This window comes from Mandrillus leucophaeus, unplaced genomic scaffold, assembly GCF_000951045.1.
Source record: "Mandrillus leucophaeus isolate KB7577 unplaced genomic scaffold, Mleu.le_1.0 Scaffold614, whole genome shotgun sequence".
Lineage (NCBI taxonomy): Eukaryota > Metazoa > Chordata > Mammalia > Primates > Cercopithecidae > Mandrillus > Mandrillus leucophaeus.
The window spans coordinates 1779549-1807061 of NW_012106631.1; the positions used below are offsets into that span (position 1 = coordinate 1779549).

Consider the following 27513-nt stretch of genomic DNA (forward strand, 5'->3'; position numbering starts at 1 on the left):
TGATCTATCCTTCAAACCAGAGGCATGATATTCCTTCACTTACCAGCAACCCTTGGACCTCTGCAAGGATGTGACACGAACAGCAGAACTCACTAGAGCAGGCATCAGCTGCTCCCTCTAGTCACTTTCTGGGTGCTGTGACCTCCAGCAGCAGAGGCATTCCTTCTCCAAGGGTGTTCTGTGAGCCTTATTGGTCCTCCCCGTATGATCAGCTGCCAAAGAATTGCCAGTGCAATCTTGAGACTAGATGAGGAGTTACACTGACAGGATAAAATTTCAAGGCTTGCTAATCTTTGTGCATGATGACATGAGATCATCAGACCAGCTTGACTATGGGAGGCATTTCTGTAAAGAGGTAAGATTACAGTTAAGTGGCTCACAGCTCCTGTCTTTTCTATGAAGTACTGACTCTAGCTAGGGGTGAGTCACCAGAATAAAATGATCATTTATTTCAGGACAATGACCTGAGTAGTCACTTTGTAATTTCTCTGATGGCCTCTCTTCTTTGCTCTTGGCTTTTTTTTCACTTACATTTTCATTACATTTAAAAATAATTAAAAATTATTTTTCTGCTATGTGGAATGCCTTTTTGATCTATTGCCAATGCTTTCACCTTTTGTCTATATATACAAGGGGCTCAGATTCTGCATCTTCTCCCCCTGACATCCCAGACAAGTGATTTGTCTCACTGGGAGAAATCTTTGAAACGATGTTTTTGGGGCAGTTTCCTCTTCCTCCCTGTCTCCCCGGCTCCTGCTCCTTCTCCCTCTCCCTCTGCCATGTAAGAAGTACCTTGCTTCCCCTTCGCCTTCTGTCAAAAAAAAAAAAAAAAAAAAAAAGAAAGAAACATGTCTTTGTGTCATCATTGAGTTGCTGCTATTACAGGTGTAGAAATCCCCAGCTGCCCGTATCTCTGATGCTTCTCCACAGGAACAAAACGAAATAGAACCACTTGTTCCCAACATGAAGCTAAGGGCATCTGTACCAATGGAGGTCTGCGGCATCTGTCCAGCCACTGGCCTTTCCAACCTCAAAGTAAGATTCTGAGAGTTACACAGGGTAGGAAATTTGAATAAACAGACAGAAAGATGAAATAAACCTAGACCTTGACCTCAAGGCAGTCCCAGAATCAAAGGAGACAGAGATAATAATAATTACATTATGATTCAATATGTACTATAATAAAGGCATTTATAAGGTTTAGAAGAAACAGGACGGTGTGGTAAGGAAAGGGAAAGTGATGTTTGAGCTTACTGTTTACATTATGATCAGGAGTTTGCCAGCCAGAATAAGAGAACATTCCATTCCAGAGATAGGAAACAGCATGTGGAAAAGCACAGAAGCTTCCAAGAGCAACTGTCGCAATTGTTCTGGATACTGCAATAACATTTGAAAATACAAGCTTTACATTTTATACATTTTTGTGTATAGTATATACAAATATAGCATAACATACATATAGTATAGAGCAGTATTAAAATTAATTTTAGCATTGTTGCCTGTTAAAGTTACATGAAGAGGAAAATAATCTTTCCCATTTAAGATAAAGACTCCAATCAGAGCTAGAAAATAAACTAACACAAAAATGTCACATTTTCATGAATGGAAGCTCTGATATTATAATACTTATAAAAATCATGAAAAACCTCTTTGAAGGCAATTTTATAAGTGAAACCAAATAGCCTAATAATACTGGAGAAACTACCACCATTTACACTGAATGCCTACTTTGTGGCAGCCTCTTCTTCCCCATCAATTTACATGCACAATCTTATTTTAATGCTTACAATAACCCTTTAAAGTAGATATTATCCACATTCTACACTTAGGGAAACAAACTTGGAGAAGTTAAGTAATTCGTCTGTAAGTGACAGAGCTGGGATTCAAACTCGATTTGTCTGATGCCGTGGCATCATACTTCAACTCATATCCACCCCCAAAATCCTACCAGGAACCAGTAGCTGTTTATTATTATGAAAACTATGACTGCATAAATATAAGATCAGCATATATGTGGCAACATAGCACCGTAGAAGGAACACTATATGAGCCAAGAATCAAGCAGTCAACCTTCTAGTCCCCACACATCGCCACATATGTTAATTTGGTTAAATTATCTAACTCTTGAGTAGGTTGAACTAGATAATCTCTAACGCTCTTCCAGCTACTAATGACTAAAATGCTCCGTTATTACAATCATTGATACATAATAGGTTGCCCATTCAAGAATTAGCTATTATCTTGAAAATGAGTTCATCTTTCATAAAGGTAGAATTAATCACATTTAGAGAGCTCTTGGAACTAACTTTAATATTAGACCAAGTGTTATATGTTCCAGTGTAGGATCTCACTTCAACAGCTGCGTTATCTTCAGAAAATAGTAAAAACCATTTTTGTTGACATAGAGAGTAAGTACTGTGTGAGCTTGAGATTTAAAACTAAAATATTTTTAAAATTCACAAATATGTGACATACTATCTACTATATATGCAGGATAAGACAGACTAGGAAAGAAATTTGATTTATTAGAGATTAATCTGAGCAGGATCAGAGAGAAAAAGTAAAGAAGCAAAGAAGCAACTTAGGACCATGAAGGACAGAAAGTAGACATCGTGTCCCCAAGCCCACAGTCATGTACCCAGGAAATGATTTTTAGTGCTTTGGAAAAGAACATGATACAGTAGAAAAAATATGGGCTAGAAATCCAAGAACCTTAGGTTTTAATCTCAGCACTGTCACTCAAACTCAAAAAGTTTATGACACTGGGGCAAGGAATTTAAAGTTTTATGAGCCGGTTTCCACATTCATTTACAATTGAGAAAACAATCCCCACTGAGTAATTTGGTTGTGGAGTTTAAATGAAGTAATGGATATGAAAATGTCCAGCATCAAGAGCAGAATAATGTAAGCCCTCACTGTTATTTTTTTGTCCCTCATTGTTAATGTAAAGCAGTTTCAAATGCTACTGGATAGAATTTGAACCAGCAATCCTACTACTGGGTATCTACCCAAAGGAAGTCAATATATTTTTTTAAAAAAATCTGCATGTGTATATTTATTGCAGCATAATTCGTAATTGCAAAGATATGGAACCAACCTAAGTGCCCACTGACCAATGAGTGGACAAAGAAAGTGTGGTATATATACACACCATGGAATACTATTCAGCCATAAAAAAGAATGCCTTTTTGCAGCAACTTTGATGGAGCTAGAGGCAATTATTCTAAGCAAAGTAACTCAGGAACAGAAAACCAAATACTTTGTTTTCACTTATAAGTCGGAGCTAAGCTATGTGTATGCAAAGGCGTACAGAGTGGTATCATGGACTTTGGAGACTCAGAAGTGGGAGGATGGGAGCGGGTCTAGGGATAAAAAAACTATGTATTGGGTACAATGCATACTACCTGGGTGATAGGTACACTAAAACCTCAGACTTCACCAGTATATGATTCATCTATGTAAACAAAAACCTACTGTACCCCAAAAGCTATTCAAATTTTTAAAAAGCAATTAAAAAATGCCATTGGATAGAAAAGTACACACTCACATTTGAGAGATCTGAGACACAGTTTAATGATAAGAACACAGCTCTGGGGCCAGATTTAAATGTTGGCCTCTGCTACTTCCTTGTAGTGTGAGTTTGTGAAAACTGCTTTGTCTTTCCTGAGCTTCAGTTTCCGTATCAATAAATGGGGGTCACCATGATATAGGATTACTGTGAAGACTAAATGAGCAATATTAGAGGTTTGAATTAGAGAAAACTTAACAGAGTATCTGGTACACAATGGGCTTTCAATAAACATTAGCTCTCATTATTACTCCAGTCAGCATTTTCGGCTTGATAAAACCACAACTATCAGTCAAGGTCAAATTTTCCCCTCCTAGCCATCACAAGTTCTGCCAGCTGGGCCTTGCTTCAGACTGCAAAGACCCTTGTACATTTTGGCTGAAGGCAAGAATTCGGAAAGAACTGCCATTCAGCATCAACCTGTAAAGTTGTGTACTACCTGCTCCTCAGCTTCAGCTTCAACCTTTGCAAGATCTAACAGTTAAATGGTTAAATGACTACTTACTTCAATGTGCTTTCTGGCAGCCAGAATTTGCATGCAATCAATGACCATGTGACTACATAATTTACGGTTATACCTAATTAGTATGGCATTCTGATTATTAACTGGATATTTCCTCTCAAATAAGCATTCTATATATAACTTGGAGTGAAACTATGTGTTTTATACATTGAATGCTATCCATCAGTTCAAGGGTGAATATGCCATCAGAATGCAAGTGTTTATTCTTTTTTAAAAAATATATTATTATTTTTTGAGACAGAGTCTTGTTTTGTTGCCCAGGCTGGAGTGCAGTGGCATGATCTTGGCTCACTGTAACCTCCACCTCCTGGGTTCAACCAATTCTCCTGCCTCAGCCTCCTGAGTAGCTGGGCTTACAGACATGAGCCATGAAGCCCACCTAATTTTTGTATTTTTAGTAGAGACGGGGTTTCATCATGTTGGCCAGGCTGGTCTCAATCTCCTGACCCCAGGTGATCCACCCACCTTGGCCTCCCAAAGTGCTGGGATCACAGAAGTAAGCCACTGCGCCTGGCCTTAATTGAGAATGGCTCTCGCTCTGTCACCTAGGCTGGAGCGCACTGGTATAATCATGGCTCACTGCAGCCTTGAACCCCCATCCCCAACCCTCCCCTTGGGCTCAAGCAATCCTGCCCCCTCAGCTTCTCTTGCTGGGACTACAGCTGTATACAATCACACCCAGCTTTTTCATTTTTGTATTTTGTTTGTAGAGATGGGGTTTACACATATTGCCCAGGCTGATCTCGAACTTCTGGGCTCAAATGATTCCTCCTGCTCGGCCTCTCAAAGTTTTGGGATTACAGGCGTGAACCACTGTGCCGGGCCACCAGTACTTCTTACATAATACTTGCTGTAGCGAATCTCTTTCTACTCAAGATGCTAAAACTGGTGTTCATGCAATTAAAGACGATATGAACATAGACATTCAGAAGCAATACTGTCATCTTGAGAGCCAATTACATCATTCCAGTGTCACATTTCTAGAACCAAAATGAGCCCGTGTCGGCTGCTATAACAAAATGCCTTAGTCTGGGTGGTTTATAAAGTTTATAAGCAAGAACTGTGAATAATAAATTTGTTATTATAAAAAAACTTCATTCTTATAGTTTCGGAGGCTGGGAAGCCAATCAGTGTGCTGGCATATTTGGTGTTTGCAGAGGGTCTGCTTTCTGGTTCTTAAATAGTGGCTTCTTGCTTTGTCCTCACATGGTGGTTGGGGCAGGTCGGCTGTCTGGGGCCCCTTTTACGAGGGCATTAATCCCATTCATGAAAGCTCCACTCTCATGACCTAATCACCTCCCAAAGGCCCCACATCCTGTCACACTGATGATCAGATTTCAATATATGAATTTTGTGGCCAGGGTGACACAAACATTCAGACCACAGCACAGAAGTTAGGGACAATTTCTTAAGTAATTGTGTGATGCAGTAAACACATGCAAAAAAAATATCAAAAATATAGTGCACAGAGTTTTAGTCTGTGAGTATGCTTCAGTGAAATTATATCACCACTGACCACAAAATCTTCAAATCTGAGAGGTGAAGAAATACTTTGTTACTAATGGAGAAAAAACAAATATAATTTGGTTGCAAACTCATAAGTTGCTTCCTGTTCTATAATTTAAAATAACTACTATCTTAAATTAGTAGTTTAATGAGTGAGAGCTATTTAGCACCTGATAATGCTGAGAAATTGATTCTGCACTGCATTAAATTTAAAAAATGAGCTTTAATAAAATTACAGTAATTTTTGAATATGATTTCCTACTTATTAATGGATTTTAGAAGCTTATTTTATGATGGTAATCTTCAGTTCAGGTCTTAGCCAAATAATTTCAAGCCTTAGCTGTAGGCATTTGGTCAGTATGTGTATTTAAGTGTACTATGAATGTGACTCAGTCACATATTACAACTGAGACAAGGCAATCACCAAGGTCACATACCTAATACAGCTCCATCTCCAGGCCACCCATTTACCAAGTTTGTGGCCCTCATGTAAGAGGTGACCAAGATGCACCTGCACCAGGAGCACCAAGAGGATTGTCTCAATCCTTAAGAGAAAGAAGGTAAGGGCTGGGGATGAGGGATGCACTTAAACCAGAAATGAGACATGGACCTCTGTGGCTAGGATCCTGACTTCAGATTGCTAATTTATCCCATTTTACTTAGGCCAAAATGACAGGCTGAACACTTCTATTGGAAATGAAACATTCCAGAGTTAGAAAGGTTTACTTTGGACAGTCAAGGACAGCAATGTGTATGTTGTTTGGTTCATACAAAAATGAATGAAATTTTAATACACTTAAAGTTACTTTCTACTCTGAAAATAATATCAAAGTAGAGTCAATAAATATTAAATTTCCTTCCAATTCCACAGGACCAATTAACTAAAAACATAATTTTTGTACTAAAGAATAAAAAATTTAAAATCTCAAATGCTTTTTCCCAAAGGCAGAGGTCATGGCAAATCTTCAGAGAAAGAGCACATTGTCTATTTGAAAATTCAGGCTCAAGCCTTCAAAAGAAATGATGGTTCATGCTGTCATTTCAAGTGACTACAAAGAAGAAATCAAAGAAAGGTGTAAGGAGTCACTACTTTAAGGATTAGTCACAAAAGTCTTAGGAATAACACAGCTGAAGTCTCAGAAAGGCAAGTCATTATAAAAGAATGGGCATGGATCATGTACTAAATTAATCAGTAGGTTACAGTTCACTACCTTATAGAATTTGGGCTTCATTTAGAAGCCTGATGGTATACAATAGACTTTACATTTTCACATTAATGCAAGAGCCTATCAGTGAATTCATGTTCATTTCCTTTATTAACCAGCCTATATTAGATTTGATTTGTGAACTCTGGCTATATAAGCAAAGAAGAAAGCAAGCAAGCAAGTGATCAGAAGCCAGCTCCTAGAGGGACCTTGAGCACTCCTCGTGACAGAGACACAGATGACACACTTCTAATTTCTCAAACATGCCAAGTTTGTGCTTGCCTTCTGGGTCTTTGCCTTTACTATTCCTCCCCTCAGCCCACTTGTGGTTCCTTCTAATCCTTCATGTACCAGCTCAAATGTGTTCTCTTACACAGATGACACTTTCTAAAGTAGTTTCTCCACTGTCTCCCCACATCATCCTGTATACGTTCCTGTCACTATCAGAAGTTTGCTCATGGCTGGGGGTGGTGGCTCATGCCTGTAATCCCAGCACTTTGGGAGGCCGAGGTGGGTGGATCACCTGAGGTCAGGAGTTTGAGACCAGCCTGGCCAACATAACCCCATCTCTACTAAAAATACCAAAAATTAGCCGGGCGTAGTGGCAGGCACCTGTAATCTCAGCTACTCAGGAGGCTGAGATGGGAGAATTGCTTGAGCCCAGGAGGCGGAGGTTGCAGTGAGCCAAGATCACGCCATTGCCCATTTCCTGGGCAACAAGAGCGAAACTCTGTCTCAAAAAAAAGGAAGCAGCTGGTTCGTTTATTGTATACCATCATGAAAATCCAAGCTCAACTATAAAAGGGTCACCTTTTCGCTCACCATTACATCCAGGAATCTAAAAATACTTGCTTAAAAAAATGAATGAAAAAGCAGTAGAAAGGAAGCAATTTTACTTCTGAAAAATTATTCTAAAAAAATACACGTCAAGTTTACCAAGATATAGATATACATTTATAATAATGAAAAGAAATTGTCTATCTAACCAATCTCTCCAAATGAGTATTTTCTTCCTTTTTTTTTTTTTTTTGAGACAGTCTCATTCTGTCACCCAGACTGGAGTACAGTGGTATGATCTCAGCTCACTGCAACCTCCTCCTTCTGGGTTCAAACAATTCTCCCACCTCAGCCTCCCATGTAGCTGGGATGATAGGTGTGTACCATCATACCTGGGTAATTTTTGTATTTTTAGTAGTGTCGGGGTTTTGCCATGTTGGCCAGGCTAGTGTCGAACTCCTGGCCTCAAGTGATCCATCCGCCTTGGCCTCCCAAAGTGCTGAAATTATAGGAGTGTGCCATTACGCCTGGCCATGATATTGTTAAATTACTTATGGTATCTATAGAGGTATCAAAAAGGATATCAAAGACATTTTTTCTATTATTGAGTGAAATAAGCAGATTACAGGCCAGTATGTACGGTATGATCACATTAATGTAGAGAAAACAACAAAAATAGTATGTTGTTGTATAAGTTTAGAAGAAAATAAAACAAACAAGATATTAAAAATAGTAGCTGTCAATTTACTTTTAACTTTTTCCTCCAAGTTACCTCTGCCACGCCTCCTCCCCCACCTTTGCTGTATGAGAGAAAATTTGGACAAGAACAACTTCAGGTGACTACAAAGGAGTGATACTTTTTCTCAGCCTAGCTGTGGTAAAGAATGCCTTATTTTCATCCTTATGCTCTTTCACATATGATTCCAAAGTGTACATATCCAAATGCCTACTTTACCTCTCAAGATGTCATTGCCAACAAAGTTATTACCCCTCTAAGATCCTAATATTTCAAAACAAATAGCATTAAATCTTAGTTTTGACTGTTCACTGTGTAAATCAGACTATTTCAGGTCTGAACTATGCCTTTTTAAAATTTCCCTTTTAAAAAAATCTTTATGGAACAACTACAATTTTTCAACAGACAGTGATAACTACTCCCTACTTTAAATACAGGCTGGACAACTCATACACAAAACAACAGTATAATCTTGTAGTACTTCAATTTCATTCTACTCTCTATGTTTGAAGAAAGAAAAACATTATAACTGAGTTCACAGCAGCTTTATCTTAACACAAGTTACCAGTGTATACATAAGAAGCTGTGAACAACAGAAGCTGTTTATGATATTCAGATACAAAGCTGTTGAGAAAGTCTCAACAATGCCAGTCAAAGAGCAAAACATCTGGTTAGTTTTCAAACTAAGTGAGCTGCTTTGCCCTCCATGCCAACTATTAAGCAATAGGCCCTTGATGTCTTTCCCATTCATTACTGACGAACATAGCAGTTCTCAACATTCTCACTAGTCCCATGATCACTCAATTTTTTTCCCTTTTCTTTTAAATAACTCTATTTGGTTACAGATTAAATAAGCAAGTTGACAGCACACAAGTTTTCTTTAAGTTCTTAATTTTTAAGAAGTACTGTGTAATTTTATTTTCTAATTTTGGTATTTTTTTCAATAAAATGTTTTTCAAAACATTTAAACAAATCATGTAATAGCTGACCTGGTATCGAATGCTGTACTGAAGACATTTTTTAAACTAAGTTTAAACAAAAACTTTGTTATTACAGAATGAATATCCAAGGATCTTAAAGAAATCATTCAAAGTGTGATACAGTCTAGTGTTTATTTTATGTTATGGCAGGTACACTTGAATTTCAAAAATTTAAAACATATATAAAAAGTGGTTAGGGACTAACATTTGTATCAACAGTTGATAAATGTCTAAGATTGTTTATTATACAGCAGGGTACAATGGTAGTGCTAATGCCAACAGGGCACCATGGAAGTTAGTCTAAAAATTATCCCTAGGCTTTATACAAGCAACAACATATGCTGCTGTTTTTAGAATTTTGGGAAATGATCTGCTTCTAACACTAAGCAGTTCTTTAACATTTTAAAATGTTATACAGTGTTATAGTATTTAGTTTGGCAAATGTTTCAAAATAAAGTAGAAATGTATTCATAACATCACAGAAATGCACATCCAATTTTGTTTTCAATAAGAACCATAGGTACAGATCAGAACTCTTCCCTATATGAAATAATTTACACACAGATGAATGCTATAATATCACTATCTAAAATAATCACTAAATACAATTCTTTTTCAGAAATAAACAAGCAAAGATTTTTTTCATTATCAAATATCAAAAACATGTTGATAATGTATGTTGTTCAAATAAATGATACTCTAAAATTATAGGAATAATCTCAGTGAATTCAGTGAATGTGCAACCTAAATCAACCAAGTATACTGTAGTACAACCATATTAAGAAACCAATGATCAGAAAATACAACCGTATGAAAGAAATTTATAATCCACAAAACTTTTTCAGGCCTTAAGGTAAAATAGTTCCACAGTCTACAGGTAAAACCAAGGCAACAAAAATGCGTGCTTGTCTTGAATAAGTAGGTATTTTATGCAGAAGATGTAACACTTTGTTTGTAGACAGCATGGTATGCATTTCTCAGCAAGACATAAGGAAAACAAGATTCCAAAAGATCCATTGTAAGGAATGGGGATTCTTGTACAATCTGAAAAATTCAAAAAATGCATCAAAACTCAAGTTATTTATAATGGGAACATTTATTGACAACCAGTAAGGCAGAATTTCTATATTGTTCTTATTAGAAATAGACACATGTTATTTTCCTTTTACTTAATCTAAAATGTAAATGTGCCACAGTGAATATATATCAAAAAGTTTAAAAAGGGCTACTTTTCAATTATAATATTTAATCAACAGGAATATACTGAGCACTTTCATCTTCCTCACTGATATACTAGAAATAAAAGACAATACAAAAATATTTAAAATATGGTCCATACCACCAACTCTACCTGGCAGTCCAAGACTAAGCTAGGAAGCAAAACCAAACATAAAACCAACTACAATTAAATGGAAAGCTGTAAATTCTATAGGAATTCAAAACAGAAGAAAAATTAACGCAGGCCAAAGTAATCAGGAAAGACTATCTGGAAAAAGATTTGAGGAATCATTAGGATAAATCTGAAGGAAAATGATTCTAAGTGGGGAAAGAGCCACGTGGTAGAAACAAGCAAGAGCCGGTTCATAGACACTGCAGAGAGGGAAGTGACTAGGCACAGAAAATTACAAGAAATGGGCAGAATAGAGTCAGAATGTAGAAAACTCAGAAAACTGGAAGAGAGCTGACGCCAATACACTAGAAAAATATAAGGCCTAAGTGTTTTCCAACAGGTTGAAAAATTGTTCATAAAAGAATACCCATAGTTAATACTAACCTTTGATTTTGTTATTTTCTGATATTACTGAAATGATAAAATATGAGTGATGTCAGTCTTCTCTGCAAATTTTAGAAAGGTGTGGCTTATGTGAAGTAAACAAAAGGGATCAAAAAAAGTATTAAATGACTAAAATGCCAAGAAAAGACTCTCAGGAATGACTGGAACTCTTTTATTTTTAGCAAAAATTAAAATGAGACTTACCATATCTAGCAGTAAATAAACTGATTCTCTATTTCTTGTTGTAGTTTTATCTGTCTCCTGGCCAATTTTCAGTAGACTGGAGGATGCAAGCTTAAAAGTATACATACACATAAAGTGAGTTAATAAAAGGTTCATCAGTTACTTATTTTAGGTATGCTTCAGCTTCCAACACATTTCAATCATTCAGTGCTAAATATAAAATAATGAGCAATTAAATAACAAATAAAACGAGCTTAGATACCCTACATTCAAGCAGTAATTTAGAGAGTAATTAAGGCACAAAGAGACACTAACATAATAAATGTAATCAAATATTCTTATTGGTCTTTAAAACTGATTTTTTTCAGAACAAGTCTGCTTTTAAAAATGATTCAAATTATTTTCTCTTATCCCATCATCTATACTGACTATATTTCTTAGTTCCCAAGGAAGAAGACAGTTTCACACTGGATCTGACTTCACAGAAACACTGTAAGACTAAGACATTAAACCCTGAGTGAAGGAATTATCTGCAAATGGAAAGAAACACTTAACGATTTTAATAGTGTTTTCCTTGAAATAGAAGTTATTTTCTCCTCAAGTTAGTACTGTATTTGCATTTTTAATTAAAAAATTATTTTTGTAAAAAGCTGACAGGATTTACAACCAAAAAAGAAGTAAATGTTCTAGAGTTCAGTATGCCATGGTACATCTTTCCTTTAAATAAAATTGGAAAAGGTTATATTAATAAAGAAAATAAAGAACTACATTGATACAGAAATTAAAAACCATGTTTCATGAGGCTACATTTAGCACTCCTCTCTTTTGGTAGTGTGTAGTATTTTTAATGATGAATTTATCACCATTAATGGTCTTTCTCCAAAGAAATGGAAATAAGCAAAATACGTCTTTTTAGAGGGAACAGCCTCTCTCTTGGCCTCAATTTTCCTTTGCTTTTTTCTCTTTCAACCCTAGGAAAATTTCTAAGGCAGTCCAAACATCAGCTTAGGGAGAAAAGGTCATACCACAGAGCTCTAGAGTTGGGAAAGAAACTTCCGAGTCTAAGGGAAATAATGGACTGCTCCACAATTTTAATGCCCCACCTTTACCTGTTTCTCCCTCCAAAAAAAGAAAATAAATAAATAAATAAAAATAAAAGGAGACTGAAATTCATATACCTGAGAAAATAATTTGAAAACAATATGCCATTAGAGGGCACAAAATAAAATGTAAAATTAAAGAGAATTTATTCTTATATCTCATAGTTGTGATTTTTAGTTTTCTTTAAAAAATGTGATCAGTTTTGTTATTTGATTATACATACCGCCAGAAATTCTTTAAGACGGTCTTCAATGCTTCCTTTGTGAATTGTAAACAAAGCTGCAGCAATCTGGTTGATGGCTTTGGCCAAGCAATGTATGTTGTTGCAATGCCCTGAGAAAATGCAAATAGGGTTGTGTAGACCCCAAAATAGCAAATAATACATAGCAGGCAAATCTTTAATGACTTCACAATCTACAAAAAGAGTGGCATAATTAAGAGGAGAGTTGGGACATGACCAGACTTGCTCTCCTTTGACTTTCATGAACACTGATGTTTTCAAAACTAGTGTAGCAAGAGAGTAACAAACGATCGTGTATAAGTTAAACAGGCAAACACTTCTGAAAACATCTAAAAGAAATCACATATCAGTTTTATAGTACCTCGGAAACAAAAAAGAAGTGCTTAGCTGCTTTACAACATCTTATCATTCAATCCCTAAAATAATCCTATGAGTTGGATACGCCCTCACCGACCTCTACGCACATTCAGGCACACATGAGCTTACTTACACACATTTCATATATCAGGAAATTGCAGTTCAGGAAAAGAGAAACAGACTATCCCATGTTCCACTACCAGTTAGTGGCAGAACTTAACTCATATTTTATTATAAAATACCAAAACCCATGATTTTTCCATTGCCAAAACAATTTGAAACCACTATTACCTTCTATAGCGGGGCTATACTGGGACATCACATTACTGGCCAGTGTTGGCAAAGAAACTGCCACAAACACCATGAGAAGGCAGGCAATTTTATACTCCTCTTCTGGACTAATGTTTTCTAAGGGACAAAAATTAAGAATAAAATCAAGGTATTTCTTCAAGATTAGTTAAGATTTGATAATCTAAACTAAACAGATTTTTATTTTTAAAATGGCTTACTTTTTTTTAGAAATAGTAAAATATTTTACTAGCATTCTATAGAATTGGTCACAATTTTGTTATAAAAAATAAAGTAGAAACAATTTATGTTACAATTGACTATTATCAACTACTTAGGCATATTTCAAGGACGTGTGATAAAACAATAAGGTAACATTTTATTTCTCTTAATTGTAAGATTATAGAACAAAAAATACAGTTAGGATAACTGCAATCCTACAATTTCCTAATTGAAAACTAAAGGGGAATTGTTACTTTATGAGAAAGTTATATTTACAATTTAGAAAACTATTCTCATAAATTATTCTGCAAAATCACCAAAAAATTCTTAATTACTTTTTGAAATAGATATGAATATAATTTGAAATTTACTATTTAAAAGACATAAATGTGGGAAGTGGACTGGGTTTTCAACCTCTCTATTTTAGAAGACAGAAGAAACTAGTCATGAATAAAAATACCTAGCCTTGCCCTGAAGTTTTCAAGACACAACCCTTTCTAAAATATTATTGTGATATGCACTCAAACTGTGGGTTATTTAGGCTCTAATCACCATTAGATATAATTAAGAATTGAATATAAGAAAAAAGCCGAAATATGTTTTAAAGATTTGGTGACTACAAAAAATACAGCTGTAGAAAATCAAGTAAAAATTATAATTATCCACGTGACTAAATGTAACATACTGTATGAATAAGGAAACAAAAAGCATTGTTAAACGCAAAAAAAACCAAACAAACAAAAAAAAAACTGATTACCTCAAACACCAGGCTGCTGCCTCAAGGGGGCAGAAAGGGCATTTTTGTAGTAGAAATAGATGAAATGCTGTATTTACTTTGTAGACAAATCAAGAAATATCTACAGGATTCTAAGCACTTTATTTCTAAGGGCTAGTCTTAAAAATTTCTGAATGTTTTATATAACACTGTACAAACTCTTGATGGTGAATAACTCTAGTCCAATAAAAATTTCTAGATCTCAATTTTATGCTATCTACTGGACCATCTCCCATCAGCATACTTCTCCTCTATCTTAAAAAATCCTTCTCTTGACTTTGCTCTTGCCTCCAGCTGCTGAGATTTTATTTCTTTGCTCCCCTTTACAATAGAACCCTTCGAGAGAGTTGTCTTATGGTTATCTTCAAATCCTTTTCTTCCTATTCTCCCTTAATCTCCCTTACTCACTAATCAGCCTTTTGCCCATAAAACCTCACTGACACTGATCTTGTCAGTACCACCAATTAACTCTACATAGCTGATCATTTCCTTTCTATCTTCCTGGAAGCTACTCTTTCCTGGTTTTTCTTCTGCTTCATTGGTCCTATCTTCTCAATTTCTCTAAATTTCTTTTTCGGTGGTTTTTCCTTTTCTCCCTGAACTCTTAAATCTTAGAATGGCTCAAGGCTCAGACCTGGATCCTCTTCACTGCTGCATCTATATATACTAAATGGCCCAGTAATCTCATCCAATCTTAAATTCCAGAAGGCGGGGATGTTTGTGTTTTACGCACTGATATAGTCCAACTACCAGCAATAACAATAACAAATTTAAAAAGATGAACACAAAGCAGGCATTTGAATATATGGTTAAATATCATACCTATACCTATGCTGCCCTGGTAACTTTAACTAAGAGTATTTAATATTTACTAATGCATTTTACCCGATTTTTGTGAAGAAAGAGCTACGACCAACGCAGGATCAATCTCACAAGGTAATCCAGCAGCTGACGATAATTCATACACATTCATTGCAACCTGATAAAAACATAAGAGTTACAGAGCAATAAACAGTCTAACAAATTTCTGAAAAAGCTCACTGTTTGAGTCTGCCTAGAAGAACACCAGAAAATTTCAGAAACTTGGCTGAAGCAGAAACTATAGCATAACTAAGTATATTGAACAACTGATTCAATGTAGGCTGAATAGTGTGAGGTGGTGCTGGTTCTAACTTCCTACTGCTAGGCCAAACAAAACTTGTATACTTTCTGTGGCACATTCCAACAGGATCATTCTAAAGTTATCATTTCTTTTGGAAGCATGAATATAAAATATCAAGTCAGAAAAGATCAATAAATGAACAAAGTGAATCAATATTACTAGACCTATGTTTACATAGTAGTTTAATGAAAAATTATAGTGGTTCAATGTCCAATCATATCATATCTATAAATATGGCAAATTACTTACAATAGGTTTTTAAAGGAGTATTCATTTAAAAATCTGATTGGGAGTTTCTAATAACGAAAGCAATTTTTCTGTATCACATATAGATTTCAAATATTCAAGATATTCTGACTGCTTAATAACCTCAGAAGAAAACTATCTATCTAACTGGTGTTACCTCTGATATTGTGACAAAAAAACCTTAGTATAAAATATGAAGTAAAACAGTATAGCTTAGAAAAACTGGGAACATGGCAGGGATTAAGTTCTAGATTAAAATGTTTGTAACCTATTACTCACTTCACACACACAAATTAACTCAAAATTAATCATAAACCTAAATGTAAGAGCTAAAACTGTAAAATGCTTAGAAGAATACATAGGCACAAATCATCGTGACATTGCATTAGGCAATGGTTTCTTAGATTGACACCAAAAGCACAAACAAAAACTCCCCCAAAAATCGATAAAATGAACTTCACTGAAACTAAAAGACATCATCAACCTATAGAATTAGAGAAAAGATTTGCAAATCATGAATCTGTTAATGGACTTGTATCCAAAGTATATGAAGAACTCACAAATAGAGAAAGACAACCCAATTTAAAATGTCAAAGTTAGTTATTTCTCCAAAGAAGATATAGAAATAACCAGTAAACATATGAAAACACGTTCAACATAATTTGCCATCAGGAAAATGCAAATCAAAACAATGAGATGCCACTTCACACTCACTAGATGGCTATGATTAAGAACACAGACAATTACAAGTATTCGTGAAGATGCAGAAAAAGTGAAACCCTCACACAATGCTGGTAGGAATGTAAAATGGCACACCGAATTTGAAAACAGTTTAGCAGTTCCTCAAAAGGCTACAGTTTTCATATGACCCAGCAATTCTCTCCTGGTATATACTTAAGAGAAGTAATACACGTTCACATAAAAACTTGTACACGGATGTTCACAGTAGCAGTGTTTCTAATAGCTAAGAAGTGAAAACAACCCAGATGTCCATCAATTGATGTGAATAAACAAAATGTTGTATATCCATACAATGAAACATATTCAACAATCATTAAAAAAAGTGCCATTATATGCTGTAATATGTATGAATCCTGAAATATGCTAAGTGAAAGAAGCCAGTATCAGAAGACTACACATGACGATTTATATAAGTGTCTAAAGTATTCTAATTTAAACAGAAAGTAGATTAGTCATTGCCTAGGGCTAGGGATGGGCGACAAGAAGTGGAATGGGGAGTGACTGCTAACGGGTACAAGGCTTCTTTTTGGGGATGATGAAAATGTTCTAAAGTTGACTGTGGTGATGGTTGAACAATTCTGGCACTACACTAAAAACCACTGAATTGTGCATTTTCAATGAGTAAATTTTCTGAGGTGACTTATAACTCAATAAAGCTGTTAAAAAACATGTTTGTTTGTTTTTTTTTTTAAACAGTTAAGTTCTACTGAAAGTTTGCTGGAAACTAAACATGATTATATCAGGTGAAAATTGAATGGCTGCTCAGAATATATATAGAATTCTCATAATTCTGCACATTAGTGTCTTCTCAAGAACTGATTAGTCTTTGTCTCCTTATTTTTTCTGTAGTGTTTCCACTTAGGAAATCATTTTGAGCTATTTGCACATAGTTTTCAATCATAGAATCACTAGACAATCACTGATCTCAAATGTTTATTCTGTACAACACACTGTAAGAGAAACAACAACAACAACAACAACAACAACAACAAAAAGTCTGGATCTTCAAGATATATATGATTTGGTATAAATATAAGTAGAAAAATATAATTATAATACAAGGCAGATTATGTTCAACTCCACAGGAGATAAACAAGTTCTCTGATAACACTAAGAAAAATGAAGTTCTTTATCAGTGGAGAATCTAGGAATGTTTCTTAGAAAATGGCAATTGAATGAGGCCTTAAAATACAGGTAGGATTTCAAAAGGCAGAAAGAGAAAAGGGTGGTATTTTCAAGTAGAATAAATTACTTGATAATAATTAGTTGATAATAAATGCAACAGAAAGATCTAGTTAGCTCACAGAATACCATATAAAAAGAGGGGCAGAGTAAGAAAGAGAAGAGAGTGGGAGAAGGAAGAAAGAAGTGGTAGAAGATAAGCCTCAAAAAGTTTGAGTGGCACCAATTTTTTTTTTTTTTGAGACGGAGTTTTGCTCCTGTTGCCCAGGCTGGAATGCAATGGCAAAATCTCAGCTCACCACAACCTCCGCCTCCCTGGTTCAAGAGATTCTCCTGCCTCAACCTCCCGAGTAGTGGGGATTACAGGCATGCACCGCCACACTCAGCTAATTTTGTATTTTTAGTAGAGATGGAGTTTCTCCATGTTAGTCGGGCTGCTCTCTTACTCCTGACCTCAGGTGACAGAATCCACCTCGACCTCCCAGGGTGCTGGGATTACAGGCTTGAGCCACTGTGCCTGGCCTGAGTGACACCAATTTTAGAAGATTCTTGGTGTCATACAAAGGAGTTTAGACATTATTTTTTTCAGTCAGTGCTTTTCAAGATATGTGAAACAGAAACAATCTAAGAAATGTGTCAGTTTAGAAAACACAAATGTGAGTCCTGATATATCACCTACTAGATGTATAACCACTGGACAATCATTGCTAGGTTTAGATCAATAGTTGGATTTCATGGCTCAATAGATTTCCAAAACAAAAACGGTAAGCTCACAGAAGGCTGCCAACCTGCTGTTTTATATATATTACATATAATCGAATACTAAAAATATTTTTAAAATTACAGCCTACAATTACATCCTTTTATAGGAAATGACTTAACATCAGTTTTAAACTTAATGAATTTCATTGTATTTAAAACAACTATTATTTCATTGCCTCATCTTTTTTTTTTTTTTTTTTGAGATGGAGTCTCACTCTGCTGCCCAGGCTGGAGTGCAGTGGCATGATCTTGGCTCACTGCAAGCTCTGCCTCCCAGGTTCACGCCATTCTCCTGCCTCAGCCTCCCGAGTAGCTGGGACTACAGGCGCCCGCCACCATGCCCGGTTAGTTTTTTGTGTGTGTATTTTTAGTAAAGATGGGGTTTCACCATGCTAGCCAGGATGGTCTCGAACTCCTGACCTCATGATCTGCCCACCTCGGCCTCCCAAAGTGCTGGGATTACAGGTGTGAACCACCGTGCCCGGCCGCCTCATCTTTCTTAATTTCTTTATCCCCATGTATAAACAGCTACCCATTTTAGAAAAAAAAATCTATTTTTAGTCAATTTTGCATTGCTATAGGTGATCAAAGAAGATTGAATTTCAAAATGCCTAGGTAGTATTTTGGTGCTGAGCTCTCAAAGATGCAATTACAAAGGCAAGCATGTTAACTACATTACAAAGGCAAGCATGTTAACTAACCACTCTAAAATAGAAACTTTATAGTAGTTTAGGATTTATTACATTTTATTGCATATGTAATTTAAATATTTTGCTTTAGAGACTGTAAACCCCAACCATAAATTATATTATTACCTTCATATCAGTTTCCCTTGGAATGTGATCCTTAAAATCTTCAATTGAACTTACAAGAAAAGGAATGTGGTAGGACAAGACCTAGGCAGGGAAATGAATACAGAATTATTTTTCAATGGCAAACCCTAAACTTACAAAATATTACCAATTGATTAATTTTAGTTTCATAAAAATTATTTTACTTTATCTACTTTGTGAGTTTTCAAAAATTCGAAGACATATGAAAATTAAATGCATTCAAAATTATTCAATATTAAAGCAAGTATAGTCAAAATTGAAAATACTCTACTGATAATGAAGAGCAATAACCATGCAAGTTATATTCTCCAAGCAGCAGTACCACAACAAAAAATGAGCTTAAATAACTAATGTTATGTATGTTATTTTCTGTAACTACTAAAACTGGAATTTTAATTATATCATTGCCAAGTATGAATCTGAAAAGTAAGTTTAAACTTCTGAGAAATTAAAAGTCATTGTTTGGATACACAGTATATACTTGTAATGGTTTCTTACATCTCTAAGTGCTTCTTGTGCCAATGATCGGAAGGATAAAATTACACCAATTATTGTCATCCTCTTCAAGACACTGTCAACAGCTAAATTCAAAGAAACAGAAGGAGAAGAGAATAAAAAGGTGCGAACTGGATTCTTTCTTAACCTTGGAAAAAAATCTAAATTTATTAAAGTAATAAAATTCCCATGATAGCACGCACAATTAACAGTAATTTGATTACAATAATGATTAAAGACAGAAATATATTGATAGCTGATATTTAATCTGGTTAAACTTTTAAGTAACTATAGTTCACATCAAATGGAGTATATTGTATTCTTTTAAAAGGGTTAGATGGTTCACAAGTAGCTAACTATATAACCCTATTTCACAAACGGTAGGGGCAGGAAGAAGGGAAGACAGACTAGATGAGAAAGAAGCTGATCAGAGTGAACAGGAGTTAAATCTTCAAGCAGCCCAGAAACTCAGCAGTGCTAAATTCTTAAATTGTTAAGGTCTTGAGTTAAGAAACAAAAAATGCCTGTTGAGAACACAAGCAGTTTTGGCAGGACCAGTTTGCTGAAGCCTATGAACAGATTTGATCACTTACATATTGGTTAGAGAGCTTTATTCTAAAAATTATTAATAGATTTTCAAGGCTGAGCACGGTGGTTCACATCTGTAATCCTAGCATTTTAGGAGGCTGAGCTGGGAAGATTGCTTGAGCCCAGGAGTTCACTAACAGCCTGGGCAACATAGCAAGACCCTGTCTCTACAAAAAATAAAAAAAATCAGTCGGGTGTGGTGGCATGAGCCTGTGGTCCCAGTATTCGGGAGGCTAAGATAGGAGGATCCTTTGAGTTCAGGAATTAGAGGTTGCAGTGAACTATGATCACGCCACTGCACATCGGCCTGGGTAAAGGAGCAAGACCCCATCTCTAAAAAAAAAAAAACTCTGTTAACAAAATAGGATTGGAAGAGTCAATATGATGGTTCAATACCTTCACATTTTATAAAGCCAAAACAAACATTTATTGCACACCATATACAAAGCCTTATACTATGTAGTAAAAGAAGAAATATAAACAGAATAATGATCTAGACCTCAAATAGCAGACAATCTAAATGGGCTGTCATGAAAACTAAGAAATATAATTCCATTTATGTAAACCAAAAAAGATATATATACAGACCTATATTTGTACTTACATAACAAATTTCTGGAAAGAGATGCATACTACAGTAACTATTAAAGTTACCAGTTGAGGAGTAGGAATAGAGAGAAGTATTTTATTTTCAACTTTCTACCTTCTGTGTAGCTTATTTAAACTTTGACCATAGCATCTTTTATTAAACCATACAAATAGGCCTAATATAAGCCAAATGTGAATTAAAATACTCATGTTAACAAAATTATATACGGCACAAATTAATTAAAAATTCCATGTGAGCAGGAACTACTCTTCATCTTTTCATCTACCTGTAGCACTCAGCAGAGTATCTGATACCCAGATGACTAGTAGATATTCAATTAGATGGTAATAATCAAGATGAGACTCAGTTGGGTGGCTGAGGCGGGCGGATCACTTGAGGTCAGGAGTTCAAGACCAGCCTGGCCAACATGTGAAACCCCGACTCTACTAAACATACAAAAATTAGAAAAGCATGGTGATACATGCTTGTGGTCCTGGCTACTCGGGAGACTGAGGCAGGAGAATCGCCTGAACCCAGGAGGCGGAGGTTGCAGTGAGCCAAGACTGTCCCACCGCACTCCAGCCTGGGCGACAGAGTGAGATGCCACCTCAAAAATAAAGAAAAAAAAAAAAAAGAGACTAAGAAATTGCTACTACCCAGAGAAAGAAATGATGGTGAAAGAAAAGATTTCTCTGAGAAATGTTATCCAAGTTGGGCATAAAGGGGGATTAAGAAGAAAAAAGCCTTCCAATTCAGAAAATAAAGCAGTAACAAATTCAGAAAAAGGAATGATAAAGAATAAAATGAATCAGAGAAGATTCAGTGTGATATAGCCATATATTTTCCAAAGTACGTTACCCAGAATTTAATCAAGTTCTCAAAGACTATACCCTACAACCTCATCTTGAATGTGTACAATAATGACACATTAAAAGTTCTAAGATACTTCACAGTAAGAAACACTGCTTAACGTATTGTTTAATGGATTATTTGCCAAACCATTTGGCCACTGGCACTTCCCTTCACCCCACATAATGTCCACTAACTTCCCAAGGAACTAACTCTAGAACAGAGGCTACGTGGGTCTTGGACCAGGCAAACAAATAAGTAGTGGGGGACAGGAAGAGAGGCAATGCTGGTCAATTATTTCATTAATCCAAATAGCAGCTTTCGAACGTCATGCTAAGGAGTTTATACTGTATCCTTCAAGCAATGAGTGTGTTGCTCAGGGTTTTCAAAATATAAAGAGTTATATGAAAAGAATTCTGTTTAGAAATGACTCTTCCCATTTTAAAAATAATAACACAATTTTAAAAAAAAATCTAATGTAGCATAGGGCCAAACAATGTATACCTTTGGACCAAATGTGACACACCAATTTGTAAACTCTCATCTATAAGACACAGCTACAGCACATGGAATATGAGGAGTGAAAGAATCAGAGAGGATATCCAGTTTTTCCAGTATGACTCACTGGATGGATGGTGAGAGAGGTAACAAAATAGTCAATAAAGAAAACAACAGGTTTTTTCTCCTCATCTACTTATGCCTGCCATGGAAGAGATACTTCCCATTCCAGGGATGTTGTGGAAAACCTGTGGGTCATATAGCTGAAAATATTTAACACAATGTTTCTAAACTTTTGTATGATTCCAAATGACCCAGAGGACTTGTTAAAACACAGACTGCTGGGCCTCAAGCCCAGAGTTCTGAGTCAGCATGTCTGAAGTGGGGCCCAGTAATTTACATACTTAACACATTCCCAGTTGGTGCTGTTGCTTGTCCCTGGGTTATACTTTGAGAAGCCTTGGTCAAACTAGTACTTGGTTTATTAAACATCTGGAGATCAACAGAAGATAGTTAAAGCTGAAGATAAATATTGGATAAGGGAAGAGAAAATTTTGGATAACATTTTTCCAATAGGATTGCTGAGTAATAATGGAAGAGTAAGATATCACAAACTGACACTACATAAAAGATGAACCTGCAAAAATGACGAAGAGTAGAGGTAAAAGTATTGGCAAATAAAGAAAATAAATCTTTAATAAAAAGGAGAATAAAACAGATAAACACTACAAAGAAATAAACAGAATGAGAGTTGAGGAAAAAGCACCAAATCTTGCAAATGAGTAGTCAGTAACAAACTTTCAGAAAGGTTTCAGGAAAGTGGACATACTGCAGCATACCAAGAGTGGACAGGTGGGACGATCAAACAGTGCATACAAACTAGTCAAAAAGTTTCTAAGTAAGACAGGCGGTAAGATGAAAAAGAGGCCAGTTTAACAACAGACTTAAAAAGTGTTATTTCACAAGCAGTACTTGGCTTTCAGGGTTCAGAAGACTGTCTAGGGATCAGGAAAATTGCTTTGTGGGAATGAATGTAGCAAGGGAGAATGTAGCATAAGGGAGAAGGTAGCAAGGGAGAATGTAGCATAAGGAAGAATGCATTAACCAAATTTCATAGTCCAGAATGGACAAAATACATAAAGCTAGGAATAGGTGATCAGGAAAGCAGAGAGGCATAAAAGTTTCAATGAGGTAGAACAAGGAGTTCAATAGGTGCAAAGGAATAGGAGAGCTAGAAGGCATGGCTATGATCTGAGAGTTGAATTTCAAAGTTCAAGATTTTTAGTAGTGGAACAATTTCAGGAAATAATAACATCCAAAGTACTGCTAAAGTAAAGATTTACAGAGGCAACTTTTGGGGTTTGTAGATGATGGCAGAAAGGCATAAGTGAATCGAATGAGTTTTCAAAGAAAAAATTGCTGTAGGAAAACTAGAAATATTTTTAGTCTGGAATCAGGGAGTCAGTAAAGTGATGAACCTAGTCCCAAGAAACAGAATGTCAGAGAACTAAAAAATATGAAACAGAGACATAGATTTGCTCAAATCACACAGGAAGTCTTAAAACTGATACTAAGGCCAGGCACGGTGGCTCACACCTGTAATCCCAGCACTCTAGGAGGTCAAGGTGGGTGGATCACTTGAGGTCAGCAGTTCGAGACCAGCCTGGACAACATGGTGAAACCCCATCTTACTAAAAATACAAAAATTAACCGGGTGTGGTGGTGCATGCCTATAGTCCTAGCTACTTGGGAGGCTGATGCAGGAGAATTGGTTGAACTGGGAGGTGGAGGTTGCAGTGAGCTGAGATTGTGTCATTACACTCCAGCCTGGGCGCCAGAGGAAGGCTCTGTCTCAAAAAATTAAAAAATAAAACTAGATAAAATAGAATAAAAATAAAATAAATTCTAGATTGCCTCCCAATTCAGACCAGCTTTTAATAAATCATAATGCTTTATCTTTTTAAAATAACGTGCTTGTTGACTGTGAAAAACTCCTTCAAAAACACATTGACCTCTGGATATGGACATGGGGAGAAGGAAGCACAAAGGAATAAACAAAAAGAGAATGTGTTAGAAAACAGTTCAATTGCTGAAAAAATAGTTCTCTCTACTCTCCTAAATGAGTCGCTCTCAAGTAAATCTTTTCTTTTCCCAAATTACAGAAAAGATTTAATAAATTATACTTAAAGACAAATTTGTTATATATGGTTCATTAATATTCAACAATTTAGATTTTGGTTTTGGCCAATTCCAAAATGGTCAATGAGTTAGTGGTCATCAGTCACCATTAACTATTATATGCAAAATTCAAGTAAGCAGAATCTTGACAAAAGACTATGAATTTTGTTTTGAAAACTTGCAAATTCTGTTTGGAATTTTAACAAATTCCATTGTTTCAATTCCACAAATGAGAGTTAAATAAAGTATTGAACACTGCAGTGAATTATTTGCTTCTCACTAGATGGTACAGTCAAAAGATTGTTAGCAGGAAAGTAAATAGGGTTAAGGTCAATGGGGTGGTCAAATGAGTATTTAAAAATGGGAGAAAACATGAAGAAAACAAAAATAATAAGAATAAAGGAGTGGAAAATATAAGTAGCTAGTAAACCAATGTACAATAACAAAAGAAAGATCAGGAGAGGTTTAAAAAGTAATTCCCTACTTACTCATACTCCTTCTCCCTATAATGCTACCAAGTCTATTTTTTTGTTTTTAAAGTATCATATAATAAAAATGACCTTTTCTTTTCCTTTTGGTGTACAGCTCCAATTTTTTTTCCCTTTGAAATACAGTTTTGTTCTTGTCGCCCAGGCTGTAGTGCAATGGTGCTATCTCAGCTAACTGCAACCACTGTCTCCCCGGTTCAAGTGATTATCCTACCTCAGCCTCTCAAGTAGCTGGGATTACAAGCATGTGCCACCACGCCTGGCTAATTTTTGTATTTTTAGTAGAGACAGGGTTTCAACACGTTGGCCAGGCTGGTCTGGAACTCCTGATCTCAAGTGATCTGCCTGCCTTGGCTCCCAATATGCTGGGATTACAGGCCTGGGCCACCGCACCCAGCCCCAAATGTTAACATGTATAGATTTGTGTTACTACTATGTAACACAGTGATATGTATTGTATGATACATATGATAGATTTGTATCACCACTATGGTGAGCAGCAGTTTCATCACCCTAAAAATCTCCCTCACTGCTTTCCCTTTATAGTCCTGGCAACCACGGATCTGTCCTATAAGGTAATCTTTAATTCTTATTCAATAAGAATTAAATAAGTTTTACAGGATAAAACAGCCTAATAAAGTGATTCTCTAAAGCATTTAAGAGAAAACTGTCAAATGTGAAGTATGTTAAATACTGCATGGCTTTACTTTTCTTTCGGATTATTTTTTATTTAGGAACATAAACTTGTTCTCTGGCTTTCTCGAATACAAAGAATATTTTATCTGGGATTTCTTTTTTTTTTTTAGTGTTGAGAAGGCTTTTAAATTAATCAAGAAGTATAATTTTAAAATAATTTTTCATTATAACTTTAACAGTTCAAGTAAAAAAAGCAAAAGAAAATAACATTAAATCAAGTATATCTAAAACAGTTATCTGGCTGAACACACAAGATTCACTGTTATTTCACAATATACCTCCCACAAAGAATCAATGTCAAGAAGACATCACACTTTTTTTTTTTTAAGTTGTAGGTTCAGGTTTTCATCAATGGAATATTAGCTAAGAACAAAAAGAAACAAATTACTGATCACTTAACAACATGGACGAATGAATCTCAAAAACATTATGCTAAGTGAAAGAAGCCAGACACAAATTTAATCTATAGTGACAGAAATAAGATCAGTGGTTGTCTGGCCTGGGGCCAGAGACTGGGGTAGGAGACCAACTACAAAGCGATAGCAAACAATTTTTCAAAGTGATGGAACTGTTCCATACCTAGACTGCGGCAATGGTTATATGAATGTATCCATTTGTCAAAATCCATAATATCGTTGGCTTAAATGGTACATTTTATTGTATGTAACTTATACGTATAGTTGATTTTTAGAAAACAGGCTCAGAAGCTAATCCTTTTAGTCTAAATTAATGTAGATTTATTGTAATAAATTTAATGGGCTCAAAACTAAATTGATACTGGTAATATTCAAGAAACAGCAACACATGGTATACTAAGAGTATGGTTAAGAAAAATTATGAAACAGATAAGTCACACACACGCTTATATGATCCTTTGCAAAAATGTTCTAGTTCTCTTCATAAGCTAAAGAGTACTTTTCATAATTTATTACTTGTATTTATGTTACAAATGTTGAGCCAAAGCTAAATACTGAGTATCAACATCTTCTTATGTTTATAAAAAGTATCATGAGTTACCCACATGATAATCTTTTAAAGAGTGCAGCCATCTGGTCTGGTTTGTCAAAGCTGGTCCTCATTTGTGTTAACACATCAACATTCTCCACCACAAGTTTCTAAAAAAAAGAAAGATCCTAGGTCAGGCACAGACCTCTTCGTGTTAATGAGATAAGAGCATGCTTGGAAATTACAATCTGGCAAGTAGGAAACACGATTCATGAAATTCAGATGCCCTATGCTATATATTTTTGTTGCTGTTTCAATAAAAGAATCTGAAAATTATTTACATAGCTTAGTGTTTCCCTGCAGTTTACAAATTAAGAAGGAAGGAGTTCAGGAAAAGCAACAAAGATAAGTGGTAGGATAAAGAATCACCTTATACTTAGACACTGAACAGCATCAATAATAAAAAGTAGACACTAAAATGGACATAGCAACAAATTCCAATTGAAACAAAAGAACTTGCTAAAGTTAAACCTGGCCAAAGGCAGGCTACAGTATGCCTGTAGACAATGAGTTTATTACTGGATACATACAATCAGAGGGAGAATAACTTGTTAGGGTATGGTACCACTTGATGGGGATTATATAATAGCAATGTTTCCCAACAAAAATTATAAAATGGAAGTATAAACTATCTACTTCTCTTTCACAGACCCCTAAGAAAAGGGAAGAGAAAAGAAGGAACAGATAAAGAAGGGAAGGGTGTGAAGGATAACTATTCAAGAAAAGTGTAACTCATTGAAGAATGCTCTCCTTAAAAGAAACATTAAAAAAGTAATTTAGTTTAAAAATTATAACACAAATGGAGAATTAATTTCATTCTGTCAGAGGTAAGCCTTGACAACGATAAACAGAGTTTCTAAAACAATGAAGGGAGAAGTGAGAGAGACATTCTGCTCTTTGTTGCACTGTTACCTAAGCGGTCTGCTTTCACCACTAAGTTTACCACTATCACACTTCCCAGTTCT

At 35.6% G+C, this 27513-nt stretch overlaps 1 protein-coding gene across 1 annotated transcript in view; it reads right to left on the reverse strand.

Annotated features, from left to right (window-relative positions):
- Window positions 1–9408: 9408 nt before the first annotated feature.
- NCKAP1 (NCK-associated protein 1) overlaps window positions 9409–27513 on the reverse strand; it is a 100757-nt gene continuing 82652 nt past the window's right edge. Inside the window, exons 24-31 of the mRNA XM_012000062.1 lie at window positions 26565–26658; window positions 19661–19743; window positions 19145–19225; window positions 15122–15215; window positions 13243–13359; window positions 12577–12686; window positions 11274–11363; window positions 9409–10339 (exon numbers count right to left, since the gene is read on the reverse strand). Of these exons, the coding sequence (XP_011855452.1) occupies window positions 10223–10339; window positions 11274–11363; window positions 12577–12686; window positions 13243–13359; window positions 15122–15215; window positions 19145–19225; window positions 19661–19743; window positions 26565–26658 (786 nt within the window). The 3' untranslated portion in view covers window positions 9409–10222. The remainder of the gene's footprint in view (window positions 10340–11273; window positions 11364–12576; window positions 12687–13242; window positions 13360–15121; window positions 15216–19144; window positions 19226–19660; window positions 19744–26564; window positions 26659–27513) is intronic.